Here is a 13,403-nt window from a genome sequence, read left to right on the forward strand (position 1 = left end):
TCTGACTACTTGATGGAGAAAAGAGCCACAACAGCAGTTTCGTTAAACTGTTTGGTAGAGTATTTACCAGCATCACGTAAAGGTAGGTCCTTAAAGCTTCTGGTAGAAAAGACCAAAAAAAGTCAAAAGATAGACAAAAATATAGAAAAGACAAAAAGAAGTCAAAGACGGTATATACAGTTCAAATCTCACAATAAAAAAACATAATAATCTGCTTGTGATAAGCTGACAGCATTGTTTTTTCAACTGTAAGATAAAAATTCTAGCCCAACAAATGTGTGTAGACAGGTCCTTGGAGTTTCTTATAAAGAGATCTGCCTCTGTAAAAAAATCTTCTAAGGAGATTATCCATAAAGCAAAACTCTAGTTAAAGAGGGCTGATTTAAAGTACGTCTTTGGTGAAGTTTTTGTTTTTAACTCCAACTTTTATTTTTAACAATTTTGAACCTACCTAAAAGTGAAAGAGTGAAGTGAGCACCTGTATATCATTCACATCTTTCTTCAATCATTAACAACTTGTCACATTCATGAAAACCGTTCATGACACACGAAGTGACAGGGTGGTAGCAGTGTGTGCTGCTGGGCAGGGAACGAGGCAGGCTCCTCTGTCCCCACTGTCCCCACGTCTCCACACCCCCATCACAGTGCCAATAAATATGAACATCAGAGAGAGAAGAAATCCATGGTAAAAGATATTATTCAAATAGGGCTTCATTTCCCTTTACTCTTCTATACTGAGATATTTTAAGATTCAACCAATTATCCAAATATAATTTCCAAGTGTGATAATTATTTATATTCTACATTTTCATACAGAAGTCTGAAGTGTACCTTTCTACTTGGGGATTTATTTTAAAATAATGACTTTTTATAAAGCAGGCTATTCCGTTTTTTCTTTTTACCAGTTCCAACAGTTTTCTGCTTCTCTACAGTGAAAACATGTTTCTTTTCTTTGAGCTTGAGCCTCTGAAATAGCAGTGGTCAAGTATTGGACCTTGAGTCTTGTTAACTATTTCATGACTACAGCTGTGACTTTTTAAGAAGTCGTTTTTAAAAGCTGTATTTAATAATTTTAAAAATGCATGCAGCAAATTCTGTTGTTAAAAACATGAAGCAAAAGTTTAGCGTTTTTCATTCTAGAAAAGAATAGAAAGGCGAGTTGAGGAAAGAAAAGCAACATAGGTCGAAAACAAGCTCAGTGTAAAAGGCAGTTAGGTTACTGCTCTGAGGCTGAATTTCCCCGACGAGCTTACCACTTCACCCTGCAGTCCAGCAGCAGTTCCATTGAGCCAGGGAAACCATCAGTGATGGAGAATGCACAGCACAAAGTAGCCCAGGAGAAAGAAGGGGAGAGAGGAGAAGCACAGAAATCAATCAAGCAGGAAACCAAAATTCTCACAGGCTAAGAAGGCCACAGTGTGCAGTCACGTGGTCAGTTAATGCAACAGGGGTTGAAGGAGAAGTATGAGAAACAGTCACACTGCCATCCAGGTACCAACAGGCAGAATTTAAATAACAGGTGAGTTTAAGAAGCTGACGTAAAATAATTTATTCTAAAAGCCAGTATTATAAATGCCCAACTCATCAAGAATGCATAAAGGTTAATGCTAAGCAGAGATAAAAAGGCTTTTCTTTCACATTTTTTTATGACTAGGGTGGGGAGACACAAATGTGTCTGAGGTTCATGGCTTCCTTATAATTCCTCAAATCTGTGAGGGGGGCCCACCGAAAGGATTGCGCCTCTCAACTACATTATTTTTCATAAAGATCTCACTCAAGCTTGAAATAAATAAAACTGATGTTGTGCAATTCTTACAGCAGGTTTGAGAGGTCTGAACACTTCTTTTTTATCTTCAGGTTTCTTCGCTGCATTTTCAAGGCGCTGAGACGGAGAGCCTTCAGATTTGGATGATGCTGTGAAGCGCAAAACAGACAAGAAAGGCGGACCCAGGTGAGCACCCAGGCGTGCGCTCCAGAGCGGGCCTCGCCCACCCCGCCTCTGGTTTCTCTCCCCGCAGGCCCTGCCCACGTCTCAGCCCCACTCAGGGCAGGGTCTCCACATGGAGGTCTGGACCCCAGGGCTTCTGACTCCTAATTTAGACCGTCATCACACTCTAGTTAATAGTCACAATACCTTCTCATGCTATGGCAATAATACAGGAGAGGGAATTTTGATAATCTATTATTGTGAGTAGGTTGAAATAACCACTACTGACGTCAATATTGATGGGAGTCTATATTGAAAGAAGTGGGTTCAAATCTAAGCTCAGACATTTAGCTAGTCAAGCTGAAGGAGTTATTTAATCTCACTAAATTGCAGTTACTATAATCTGTAAAATGAACACAATAACTATATCTCATGGGGTAATGCCGGCAAAGTGTTCCCCGTGCTGGGTCTGTGTAAGCTCTCAAAAGTTAACTCTTTAATTATTAACATTATGATGACTATTAATTAGTGTCACTAACACCCCGTACTGAAATATTGTTTTGTGATACGCAGCTATGTGCTAACTACACGTCTGCTCCCATGATTGAAAAGGGTTCCCAATACATGATCATAGCCTGATGTGGTTAACAGGGAAAGAAGGAAGGAAAGGCAACCTACATCTCACTCGGAAGCGCTCCCCCGAGCCGCTCTGAGACCCAGGGTGGGAGCCAGGCTGGGATCCCGAGTTGCTGGACCCCGAGGAGCTGCCACTGCCAGGCCTGGGCACCAGCTTCTCCACTCTCTCCCACAGTAGCCTGGGCTCAATACTGCTGTTGGAAAAGAAGAGGAGAGAACCGCTAATGCATTATGCCAAAATGCAGCGTCAACTGGTAACACATGCATGAAATGTAGGGATGATGAGAAAACAGCCTACAAACAGCATTTAACATTCAGCTCAGCAAAAGCTGTAACAACGTTACTCATGGCTTTTATCTCAGATATATTACCAAACCAAAAATGCTAAATGATTTTCTACCATTAGCAGACCCAAAATCGCCATCACGTGTGAGAGGAAACGCTACTGTTGGATCTAGAAGTGTCATTATTTCTTTCACAGCTACAAACTCAGTTTCTTACTGTGAAAAATTCCACTTACATATAATTACACACAAAATTATACTGTTTGCAGGCTGCTGCTCTCAGCCATCCATCCCCCTTCTCATGAACTGACACTTATGAAGGGTTCCTTGTCTGCGCTGTGCTGTAAACACGACAGACAGATGGGCTACGATGTGTCCCCGCCAGGCACACACCCGGGACACCAGTTTGCTGGGTGAGGACTGATGCAGAGACCCAGTCACAGGGGAACCCACAGTCCGCCCTGGCCATGTAAGGACCAAGACGGCTCCCTGCAGCTTCTGGGCTATGAGCCATCTCACTACTTCAAGTTACACTGAGGTTCCGTGTGCACAACGGTACCTTCAGAGGATCAAGGATGATCAGGCACAAAACACTCCCCACGGCGACACAGCGACCTTTGCTTCTTCCACTAGGACGGCACTGGTCATTGGGACTTACTGGGAGGACGAAAGTATTCTGTAGCCGTTTAACATGGAAGCCACTGGCTACACGGGGCCGGGAGAGCTTGAAATGTGGCCAGTGCCGCTAAGAAAGTTAGGTTCTAATTTTATTATTTAAATTAAGTTCAATTCAAATCGAAGTAGCTTCAGGTGGCTAATAGCTATTGTACAGGACGGAACAGCATTAGCATCTAACACTGTTATTTGGTTAACTCACCAGTTTCCTGCAGACTGTATGTCAACCGCAGGCTTTCTTTAGCGGCCTTTTTCTGAGTCCCATACCATTGCCAAGGCCTTAGGCCGTTTAGATAGTAAGCTCCTTCAGGGTACAAGTCTTAGGCCCGCTCCCCCTTTTCTGCTGTTCCTTCCACTTACGCTTACAAAAACAGGTGCTAGCTTTCATTTTAAAACTGCCAGTGTACACAGTCGGATTCAGACTCTTCACTCCAGATTAATGTAATGTGATTTACGTTAATGGATTTTATGGCAGTTTTTCTTTTACAAACTGATCACCTCTTTGTCCCTGTTTGTGGGCATTTTTATGAAAACGGATGACATACGACTGCAGGAGACTGCGCCGGGAATCTGTTCTTCAGCCTCTCCCTGGTTTTACCTGGTGGAGTTTCTTTGACCTGCTTGGCTACTCTGCGGCCCACTGCCCTGTAGTGGGGAGTCCCGACGGGACAGAACAGGGGAACGAGATGTTGTTCTCACCGGAACCTTTGGGTAGAAAATGCAGCAATTACATTCTTGAAAAGAGGAGGAGAAAAAAGATTTCCCGACCGAAACATATTTTTACAGCAGTCCCAATTACATCAGCCTTCCTATCACCGACCTCCCCCCATCCCTGACCCTTCTTAGCCCTCCACTGATACAGAAGAAAGAGAACATTTACTCAAAGGCATCAAAGGAGCCAGGACAAACAGCCCTTCTAGGTTTCTGTAACACCTATATGATGTTTGAACTGAAGTTTGGTGGCAGGGGACATACAAAGCATTTTGCTGAGATGATGTGAGAATCAGGAAAATAAGCTCAAAGAAACCAAACAATGTCTGCAAATGGATCAGCAAGAAACAAAGACTCGTAGGAAGCAAGAAAATATTCAGAGGAAGCAAATTCCAAGTGGAGGAAAAATAAATTAAAATGTGCCTTTTTCTTTCATTTCACCATTAATTAATTATAAAAAATTAAAAAAAAACCTCAAAACAAAAACAAAAACGTCCCTCAATTTAAAAAGAAAAAAATCATTTTCTTTGACATGCTTATGTTAGTTTTCTTCTTTATAAGACTTTTTCTGAAAATTTTGGTACTGGTTAATGTTCCAAAATAATTTGTAGCTTCTGTGTAAAGTTGTAAGACAACTGCTAATACATATTTGATTCTGTTTGTTCTAGAAGCATATTATTTGTAGACTTACTCTTAAATTATTATGTTACCTTGTGTTTATGTATACAGTGAACAGCAATATTAAAAAACTGGCTGTTGGCTGAATGTAATTGCCTACCTATGGACCTTTCTCCCCACCGTAAAAAGTTCCTTTGAAATTTCATCGCCCCTTAATTCTGGTGAAGTCACCATACCCTTAATTAAAATAATTAATTTTTTAAAAATAACAAAATGGAAAAAGCAGCACACGTCTGTCTTCCTGCTTCTTACCCTTGGAGGCACCTCGTCACTGTCTGATCTAGCCCAAGCCTTTTGGGTGGGGTCAGGTACCTCCGACTTAGAGTCAGAACTCTGACTTAGCACCTCACTGCGGGAAGGTGGACATGGGTCCTGAGAGCGAAGATGGTGGTGTGCAAATTTGGGAGGAGAAGGGTCACTGAAGGAATGGGATCGCGAGACAGGGGAAACACTGTTCTTGAGAGATGCCAGGTGGGACCACTGTACCTTACGAGAAAACAAAACACAAAACATTCAATGCGTTCTGCATAAAACGCTTTTCTGGTCAATACCAAATTCAAAGCAGGAATTGGGGTAGTGCAAACTGGGGTGCTACAGTATTAGGTAAGCCAGGCAGCAAAACAGTTATACTTTTACATGAAGAAATGGTTTGGGGAACACAACATGGAGAAAATAAATGTACACTTATAAGGAAAACTCTTTTAATATGCGGACATTACAGATAGCAATCAATGTGAAGATTTAAAATTTTAAAAAAGGCTTCTCGCCTTCCTGTCCTGAAAGGAGGGACAACGTGCTGCATGCACATCCATGTCAGAGCAGGTAGAGGCAGAGAGGACAGGTAGAGAGAGGGAGAGAGATGACAAGACATACGCTGCCGTACATGCAGACCTATCTATCCACTCTCAGGTTACCTGGCAGTGCAGGATTTCAGACCAAGTAACAGCAAAACAACACATTTAATGAGCAAACACACACCCCTCATGTTTTGACAGACTATAACAGAATAACTTAAAAACAGTCAACTTTTCAAATACACCAATAATTTCCCTTTTTCTTCTCCCAAGTCTTAAAACACTCAAATCCTAGATCTCCATGCATCTTCATACTATTAACAATTATGAAAAAAAGAACTTTGATTTCTTTAGAAATATTCATTGCTGTAAGTCCCTAACTTCTCCTTCTACTTGAAAATTAATGACTTGTCAACTGAGTTTACCTGGTTGCTTTTAAACGGGGAAAACAATCTGAAATAATCTGTACTTTCTTTCAATTCTATTTTAAAATATGTGTTCAACATTGCAATTTATATAATTCCAGCTATGTATCTATTACATAATGCATTTAATGAAAACTGGAAGTACCAATTCATAGCTGAGTCAGCCTTTCAAAAAGCAAGATTCAGAACTAGCCCCAGGTTTATAATTCCATGATTTCTAGGTGAGAGTCGTATAATTCCAGTTATTGACTGGGGTAAGCCCAGATGCCTAAAATGTTTAAAATTTTCAGTGGAAAAAGCATGGAACAGAAAGTACTATCTGTAATTTTTAAAAATGGGTTTTAAAATAAAGAATCCTACCTGATAAAAAGTTCCCCCCAAAGCATGTTTTCATAGGTGTATGTTTCAGCCCAAAGCAATTTCACACAGAAGGAGGAAAAGGGCGGCTGTTTCCAGGAACTGCATTAACTAGTCACTAATATAAAAAGTGGTCTACACAACTCAGGAACTCCTATTTTCTAAACTGTTAGTGGTTAAATAGATAAAAATTTTCTATTTGGGGTTAAGTTTTACTTTCAGAATAAAAAGTTTAATCCTGGACTCTTTGTGAGAGTGTCATCAAACCAATTCTACTAGTCCCTCCTTCCTTCCCTTTATTCCTTTTAACCCTCTCCTGCTCTCATCTGCTTCATTTTCTTGCCAACCATCACTCTCTGGAGCTCCCAACTGGCCTGCAGTCAGTTCTTCTATGAATCAAGAAGCAGCTGATCCCATGTAAACACCTCCCAACACCACCCCCCCCACACACACACATACACCTTTTCCTTCAGTACTTGTTCTTTTTCTTTTTTTAAACTACTTCATACTGGGATTATTTACTATAAAACACATTCAAATCCTCATCTGAATTTGTTTTTCAGAACACCACAGCTGCTTCTATCACAAGCATGTGAACTTCTGTCTCCCAGTACATGCAAACATCAGTGACAAGTAAACTCAGGCTCAGAAATTATTCCCAGTGTTCTGGATAACACAGTTCAAAAGACCCAACGTCTAAGTCATTTATTTTCATTGAGAGAGTTGCAGTCAATGTTTTAAGGATCTCTGAGATCTCTGACGTGGGTAACCTCTGCAGTCTACTTTCTTCTCCAGACGGCAGAAAGGGTTTCTTAACCAACACAGCAGTCAGCCCAGAAGGCTCTGCCTCACCTGGACAGGGCAGAAGGCTGTGGTTGGCCAATGAGAGCTCGTGACCTTTACTCTGACCTACTACAGGGAAAGCCACACCTTACCCATGGAATCATAACCTTTATTTGGATCTTGAACCTTTTCAGAATCTTTTAAAAGGCCCTTTTCCTAGAAAAATATGCACCTTTGGTCAAAACCAAAAACTTCTACATGGGATTTCAGGGAAGTCGTTGGCTTTCTAAAGCCCACTCCCAGAAGTGGCCAGAAGCCAAAGACCACAGGTTAAGAAAAAGGTCTGGTTCTCCCTCTATGTACTTATGATACTACCTTCCTAAAACAAAACTGACAAATCTTTGTATTAGAATAAGGAGGTGATTATCTATGAACATCTCAGTTAGGGAAGGCAAAAAGTTACACTAAAGGAAGAAATTACTGAATCTAGAATTCTTAATAAATACAACAGAAGTCTTAAAAGAAAAATCCTTCTCTCCCCTATCAATGAGGCTCTGTCCTGTTTAAGTTAGTCTAAACTCAGTCCTGCTGACCCCTTCTCTTTCTACATGTGGTGACACACGGAAACGAGGACAGGACAAGCAAGCCCGTGGCTCGGGAGCTATCACGTGCGTCTCCTCCACCCAGAGCCGGCTGGATGCCGCTTGCTACCTGTGGCTCGGCTGGTCTCTGCAGGGCGGGATGTACAGACTCGGAGTTGCCATTGGAAAAAGACTCTGATCTGGAAGGCACTGGTGGCTCCAATACTCTGCCTGTCTGCTTAGACTGGGCTTCAGGGGAGCTGTGGTTAGTTTTCCTAAATCTATCTTCCACCTGCATCAGAGAATTAGAAGACAGAACTCAGTGTTAGTAAGGGAAAAGAAGATACCCGAGAAAGCCTGGCAGTGGACGGACTCTAAAGAGAAATTTCCTGTTTTCTAGTTGAAGAAAACAAGAAAAGAGAGGGGTAGCTGGGGGTGGGGGTGAGGGGGTCGGGGAGACACAAGTAAACCAGGACTAGGATTTGATGCAGGATAAAGAAATACTTAAGATAAAAAGAGAGGCACCCTTTAAAATCTCCTTCTGGCAAGAATTCTAGATGATCAACTAGAAAACCAAGTTAAATCTGTCACAATCAACTAAATCAACAAACTGAAGAATTATCATCAGGAATCCCAAACACATTTCCTTCCACCGAAAAGAAAGGCATTCCACAACAAGCAGAACACTGAGTCCCAGAATCTCCTCTCTGGGAGCCAGACGCGGTGGCAGGTCGCCACCTACTGGCCAGGACTCAGTGTCCTCTGGAGGCCGATCCCTGTCTTCCTAAAGGTAGGTAGGACCTGAACAGGGACCGCTTTGCCACATCCTCTCGGGGAGGCTCTGGGGCCCTGAGGCACCAGTTCTGTCACAAATCACCATCACCAAAAAGTCAGTAAATCATGCCATCAGCGTACTTCATGCTCACGGCAGGAAAGTAGTCAGCCAAGCCACATGCCCCTCGTTTACATTTTAAAGATCCATTCTGTCCCTCAATCGTCCCTCTTTCTGTTTGGTTTAGTGTTCCCTTCACCTGAGATTGGTCAGTGGAGGCACACTGGTCCTCCACGGACAAAACACTTCACTAGATAAGAGATGCTGGACGGGTCCCTCACTTCTCAGCTAGACAACCCAGGGTGCGGGGGTCAGCAGCGAGGTGTTAAGCCCACCCAGCACTAGTATCAGACAGCTGTCAGGAGGCGGGCATCCCACGGTCAGTGTCTGAGCAGCACAGGAAGCAGGTACCTCTCGAGCGCGGTCGGCGGGCTCGTGGTGGGGCTTAGGGTCGGGGGCGTGGAAGCTGGGCTTGCTCCGATCCGGGTGCTGCGGGAGCTGCGGGAGCTGTGGGTGCGGCCTCCGGTGGTCGTGCTGTAGAGACAGGAGATAGGCTTGTTCTTGTTGCAACTGCCTCTGGAGCCTCTCTGCCTGCCGGTGCTCCTCCATCTCCCGCCATCGGCACTCCTTGGAGAGGGAGAGGAGAACACTGAATCTACGGGCCACTGCAGAGTGCACCTCTTCTCCAAATTCACTCTTTCTCAACTCCTTTTAAAGACCATGCTTTTTCTTTTCCTTCCCTTGTTTTATAACAAAGCAAAATGGCTAGGATTTTAAATAGCATATTACCTGTGGAAAAATCTGACAGCTTGTTGCTAGCCATAATATCACTGGACAGAGAGAGAATTGAATTAAATGTCATTGGTTTCGGTGGTTTCAAAAGGTACTTAAACTATGTAAAAATCCTATGGCAAGTGCTCTGAACCTTCAGCCCTTAGCATTCTGGTTTGTTCACTGAATGCCAACTTCTGTTCAAAACCTTGTCTATCTACCAAACGAGAACAGTTAAGTTATAAACAGGAAATAAGTACATAAAAGCCACCTGGAAATGTGCCCCAAGCAGTAGGACCACAGAGGACGTCTCCACTTGAGCCTGTCAGCCCACAGCACTAACCAAAATGGTGTGGTGGCGACCACGGCTACGTCCAGCTCAGGGGAGGGGGAGACACACGAGCCCTGGCACTACAGAACAAGACAGATACGGGGCGTTACCAGTAACATGGCCTGCTCCTGGAGCAGCTGCTGCTGAAGGATTTCCAAGTGCCGCTGCTCCTCTTCTAGCTGTCGCCTGATATACTCCTGTCACACAGAAATTACCCAGCAATCAATTTAGCCAAAAGGAAAGCATCAGAACCTCCTGAATGGAGCACCGAGAACCATCTGCCCCAGCCGTCTTTAGTGGTAATTCACTTAGTGATGACATCTAACAAAATCTGTTGCTAAGGGTTTTTCCAATCGCTTCAAATTCGCTGCTGAGATCTAGAGTCTAAAATACGGCGACAGGCACGCCAGTCGTATGCACCAAGGTGTCTGAAAGGTTTTCTGCGAGAACACAGTTGTGACACACATATGTCGGGTTTAAACAACTGTGAAGTTCCTCTCAGGATGGCAGACTCGGGAGAAATCAAGAGTTTAATTAGACAGGAAACCAGAGGGTTCTCATTAATAAATATCTGCGTATTAGTCATTATTTAGAACACGTGTAGGTTGCTAACTTTTAAAATCCCAAACTAAAACCTGTTTAACATTAAAACAAACACGATTTGTGTTTTCTCCGATGATACAGAAGATACCTGGAATAACTACATCCTGAAAGTCGTGGATGGGAGCACCAGACTCAGGTGACTTTTCAGCAGTGAATATGTTCAGGCTCTTCACTATAGTGTGTGTGTGTGTGTGTGTGTGTGCGCGCGCAGAGAAAGGAGGGGGTGGGCGTGACTTATTGCCAATGGGAAGAGAATGATAAACTAATGAAAACAGGTGAACACATCCACAATATGTTATGTATAGAGGAAAGAATCAACCCAAAACCTGCATGCATATTTAAAGGCCTGGGAAAGCACATGACCTCGACCTACGACCTCTAGCAAGCCCTCAAGCTCCCACTTTCTGACTCCTCATTTGAGAAATAAGCACCAAGAATATTCTCCCACACTCTCAGGACATCTTGTGAGGCACGAATATGAGATATAAAATAAAATATAAAAACTGAAAAGAATGAAACATTTTACAGACAAAAGAAGTTTCCTTCCTTTTCAATAGGGAAGAAAGCTAAGTACTCTAGAAGGGGAGTAGACTATGGGGTCTGTGAGGGCAAATTAATGCTGAAATTTAGTAGATTTCTTTAGTGACTACTGCTGACCATCCACTCATACCAAAGTGCACACCTTAAGATAAAAATAACCATACATCTGGGCTGAACAAAAGTGTTAATTAGCCAATAATCCTGGTTCAAAGAATGCTGGGTAATAGAAATTATGACATAAATTTCCTTAGAAAGGCAATTTAGCCAAAAAGAGCCAATGGGGGGAAAAGCACGTCTGCAAGTCCACTGGCAAATGCCCCTGATTGCACCTTGGGCTCCCGAGGTGCATGTAAGCCTAACCCTCCACGACACATGGAATGCCAAGGGCTGCCCGCGTGGTGTGTGGCGTCCCCAGCAATGACTGAGAAAGGAATCTGACTCCTAGCTCAGCGCTTCTTTGAACTAGACAGAATTAAACCATAACTTACTTAGTCCCCTCATTGGTTTACTGCCTTCAAAACATAGGGACAACTGAAAAATTCACATTGATCCAAATTACAAAGGCCCTAATAGTCAACACGCAGGGTACAATTATACATGGACACAAACATGCACACTGAGGCAGAAATGACATGTTTCCTACACCGCTGTCAGGAGGGCAGAAATGACATGTTTCCTACACCGCTGTCAGGAGGGCAATAATTATTTTGTAACAGAATGAGGAAAGCAGAATAAAAGTGAATTCTGATGCTATTTTTTTAAAAGACGAGGTGAAGAATACTTGCTATCCACAAAAGCTAATGACTGCCATTAGAACAATACAGATTGAGTATTACTTTTTACCATCTTCTCACAATCAAACTGTGAGAATTACCTCTAGGTGATTTAATTTTTAAAAGTGTGAATGTTTTCTCTCCTCTTTGCAGTCCCCAAGTATAAATTAGAATGTGAAAAAAAACACATCAGGCCAATAATATCAATAAGGTAGCAGATAAAGAATATCACTTAAATTCCTAGGAAGAACTGATAAGCATGAAGACCCAAGTCTCAGAAAACCTGACGCATATAATTAGCCTCAAGGATAGTAGTAGATGATTAACCAAATTTGGAAGTTAATACAATTGTGGTTTTTTTAAAAGTATTTTAAGTATGAATTTCGAGCATTATATAAATTGGTCCCCATTCATAACTTTTTTCTTTATTCAAAGCTCGTAATAAAGAGTCATCCACTGAAAGGCATGACAGGCTATTAATGGGATTCACTCTGACAACAAAGATAATGAAAAGCAGTCGATTCTGTTTGCACAGGCGGTTCAGGAAACATAAGAGATTTCTAAAGACAACTATTATCTGGCATTACCAAATGCTATACATATTACTAAATCCTGATTTTTTTTTTTTTTTTTGGTTAAACAAAACAACAATGTTGTTAGTTTTTCTACTGCTACATACGTATGTACTGAATTATATGCCAGGATATATGAAATACTCGGTTATCCCGTGGCTACTTCAAACATTTCTCACAGAAATTTCTTACAGTTGGTTTTTAATTTCACTTTTTAAAAACAGTTAATTATCATCCAGCTGTGTGAGGTTTGAAGCATTTAAGCCAGACCCAAGAAGATGTATTCAGAAATCTTTCACCCATCATACTATTTGGAGACCATTTAGCTGGTTTCAAGAGGTTTGTGAAGCATAATAATTTATATATCTTTAAAGACAAGAGACTAGGTTTACTGGTGCACTTCCAATTGTTGTTTCAGCATCTTAAAATCTCTAATGTCCTTAAACATGTGTGCGTGCACGCACACGCGTGTGTACTTTTGCCCCAATCACCCAACTCACAAACTCACTCATGGCTGGAACGTTCCCTGTGAACTAACCTGTTCTCTCTCAACTCTCCTCTTCTCCTCTTCTGCCCGTCTCCTCTCCTCTTCCTCTTTCCGCCTTCTCTCCAGCTCCTCTAAGCGCCTCTTCTCTTCCTGTTCTCTCCGTCGCTGTTCACGTTCCTGCTGCCTTCTAGCTTCACGCTCTCTCCTTTGTTGCTACGTAAGTAAAGACAGATCATCAGCAGGGACCGTCTAGCCATGGCTCTCATAACAGGTAGCTGACCAGTTACAGGGCGACGCTAACAAGGGCGCATTGGTGGAGCCCGTCTCTGTTGGCCAATCATTTCCAAGCGGCCCCTGGGCCTGCATGTACCAGCTTCCTCATGTACCACCTTCCTGGTCAAAGGAGCTGTGTTTCTTTGAATCACTACAGGGTTTAGTCTTGTTTTTCTATCAGTTATTCCCCATTCTCCACTCTGCCACAGCAATGAGGGGACAATCCTGAGTATCACTGCAGAGTGGCCCAAGGCCCTTAAGTTAAAGGAAAAAAGACAGAAGAGAAAGGAATAAAGAGGATAGAAATAGAGCAAAGAAAGGAGAGAAATGATTTTGAGGGTGGGGGAGCAGCACATATCAGGAAGACAGG

General features: G+C 42.5%; 1 protein-coding gene across 39 annotated transcripts in view; it reads right to left on the minus strand.

Moving 5' to 3' along the window:
- Positions 1–13,403, minus strand: part of MAP4K4 (mitogen-activated protein kinase kinase kinase kinase 4) — a 183,558-nt gene that overhangs the window by 23,062 nt on the left and 147,093 nt on the right. For 4 of the 39 annotated variants that reach the window (XM_081069224.1, XM_081069223.1, XM_081069220.1 and 1 more), the window contains exons 13-20: positions 12,812–12,973; positions 9,896–9,982; positions 9,095–9,310; positions 7,982–8,143; positions 5,164–5,397; positions 4,121–4,227; positions 2,606–2,757; positions 1,817–1,914 (exon numbers count right to left, since the gene is read on the minus strand). In XM_081069224.1, coding sequence (XP_080925350.1) covers positions 1,817–1,914; positions 2,606–2,757; positions 4,121–4,227; positions 5,164–5,397; positions 7,982–8,143; positions 9,095–9,310; positions 9,896–9,982; positions 12,812–12,973 — 1,218 coding nt within the window. Of the gene's footprint in view, positions 1–1,253; positions 1,263–1,807; positions 1,915–2,605; positions 2,758–4,120; positions 4,228–5,163; positions 5,398–7,981; positions 8,144–9,094; positions 9,311–9,895; positions 9,983–12,811; positions 12,974–13,403 lie in introns of all 39 variants that reach the window. The other 35 variants (XM_081069215.1, XM_081069213.1, XM_081069207.1 and 32 more) reach the window with 18 other exon arrangements.

Source organism: Rhinolophus hipposideros (genome assembly GCF_964194185.1).
Source record: "Rhinolophus hipposideros genome assembly, chromosome: 12".
Classification (NCBI taxonomy): Eukaryota; Metazoa; Chordata; class Mammalia; order Chiroptera; family Rhinolophidae; genus Rhinolophus; species Rhinolophus hipposideros.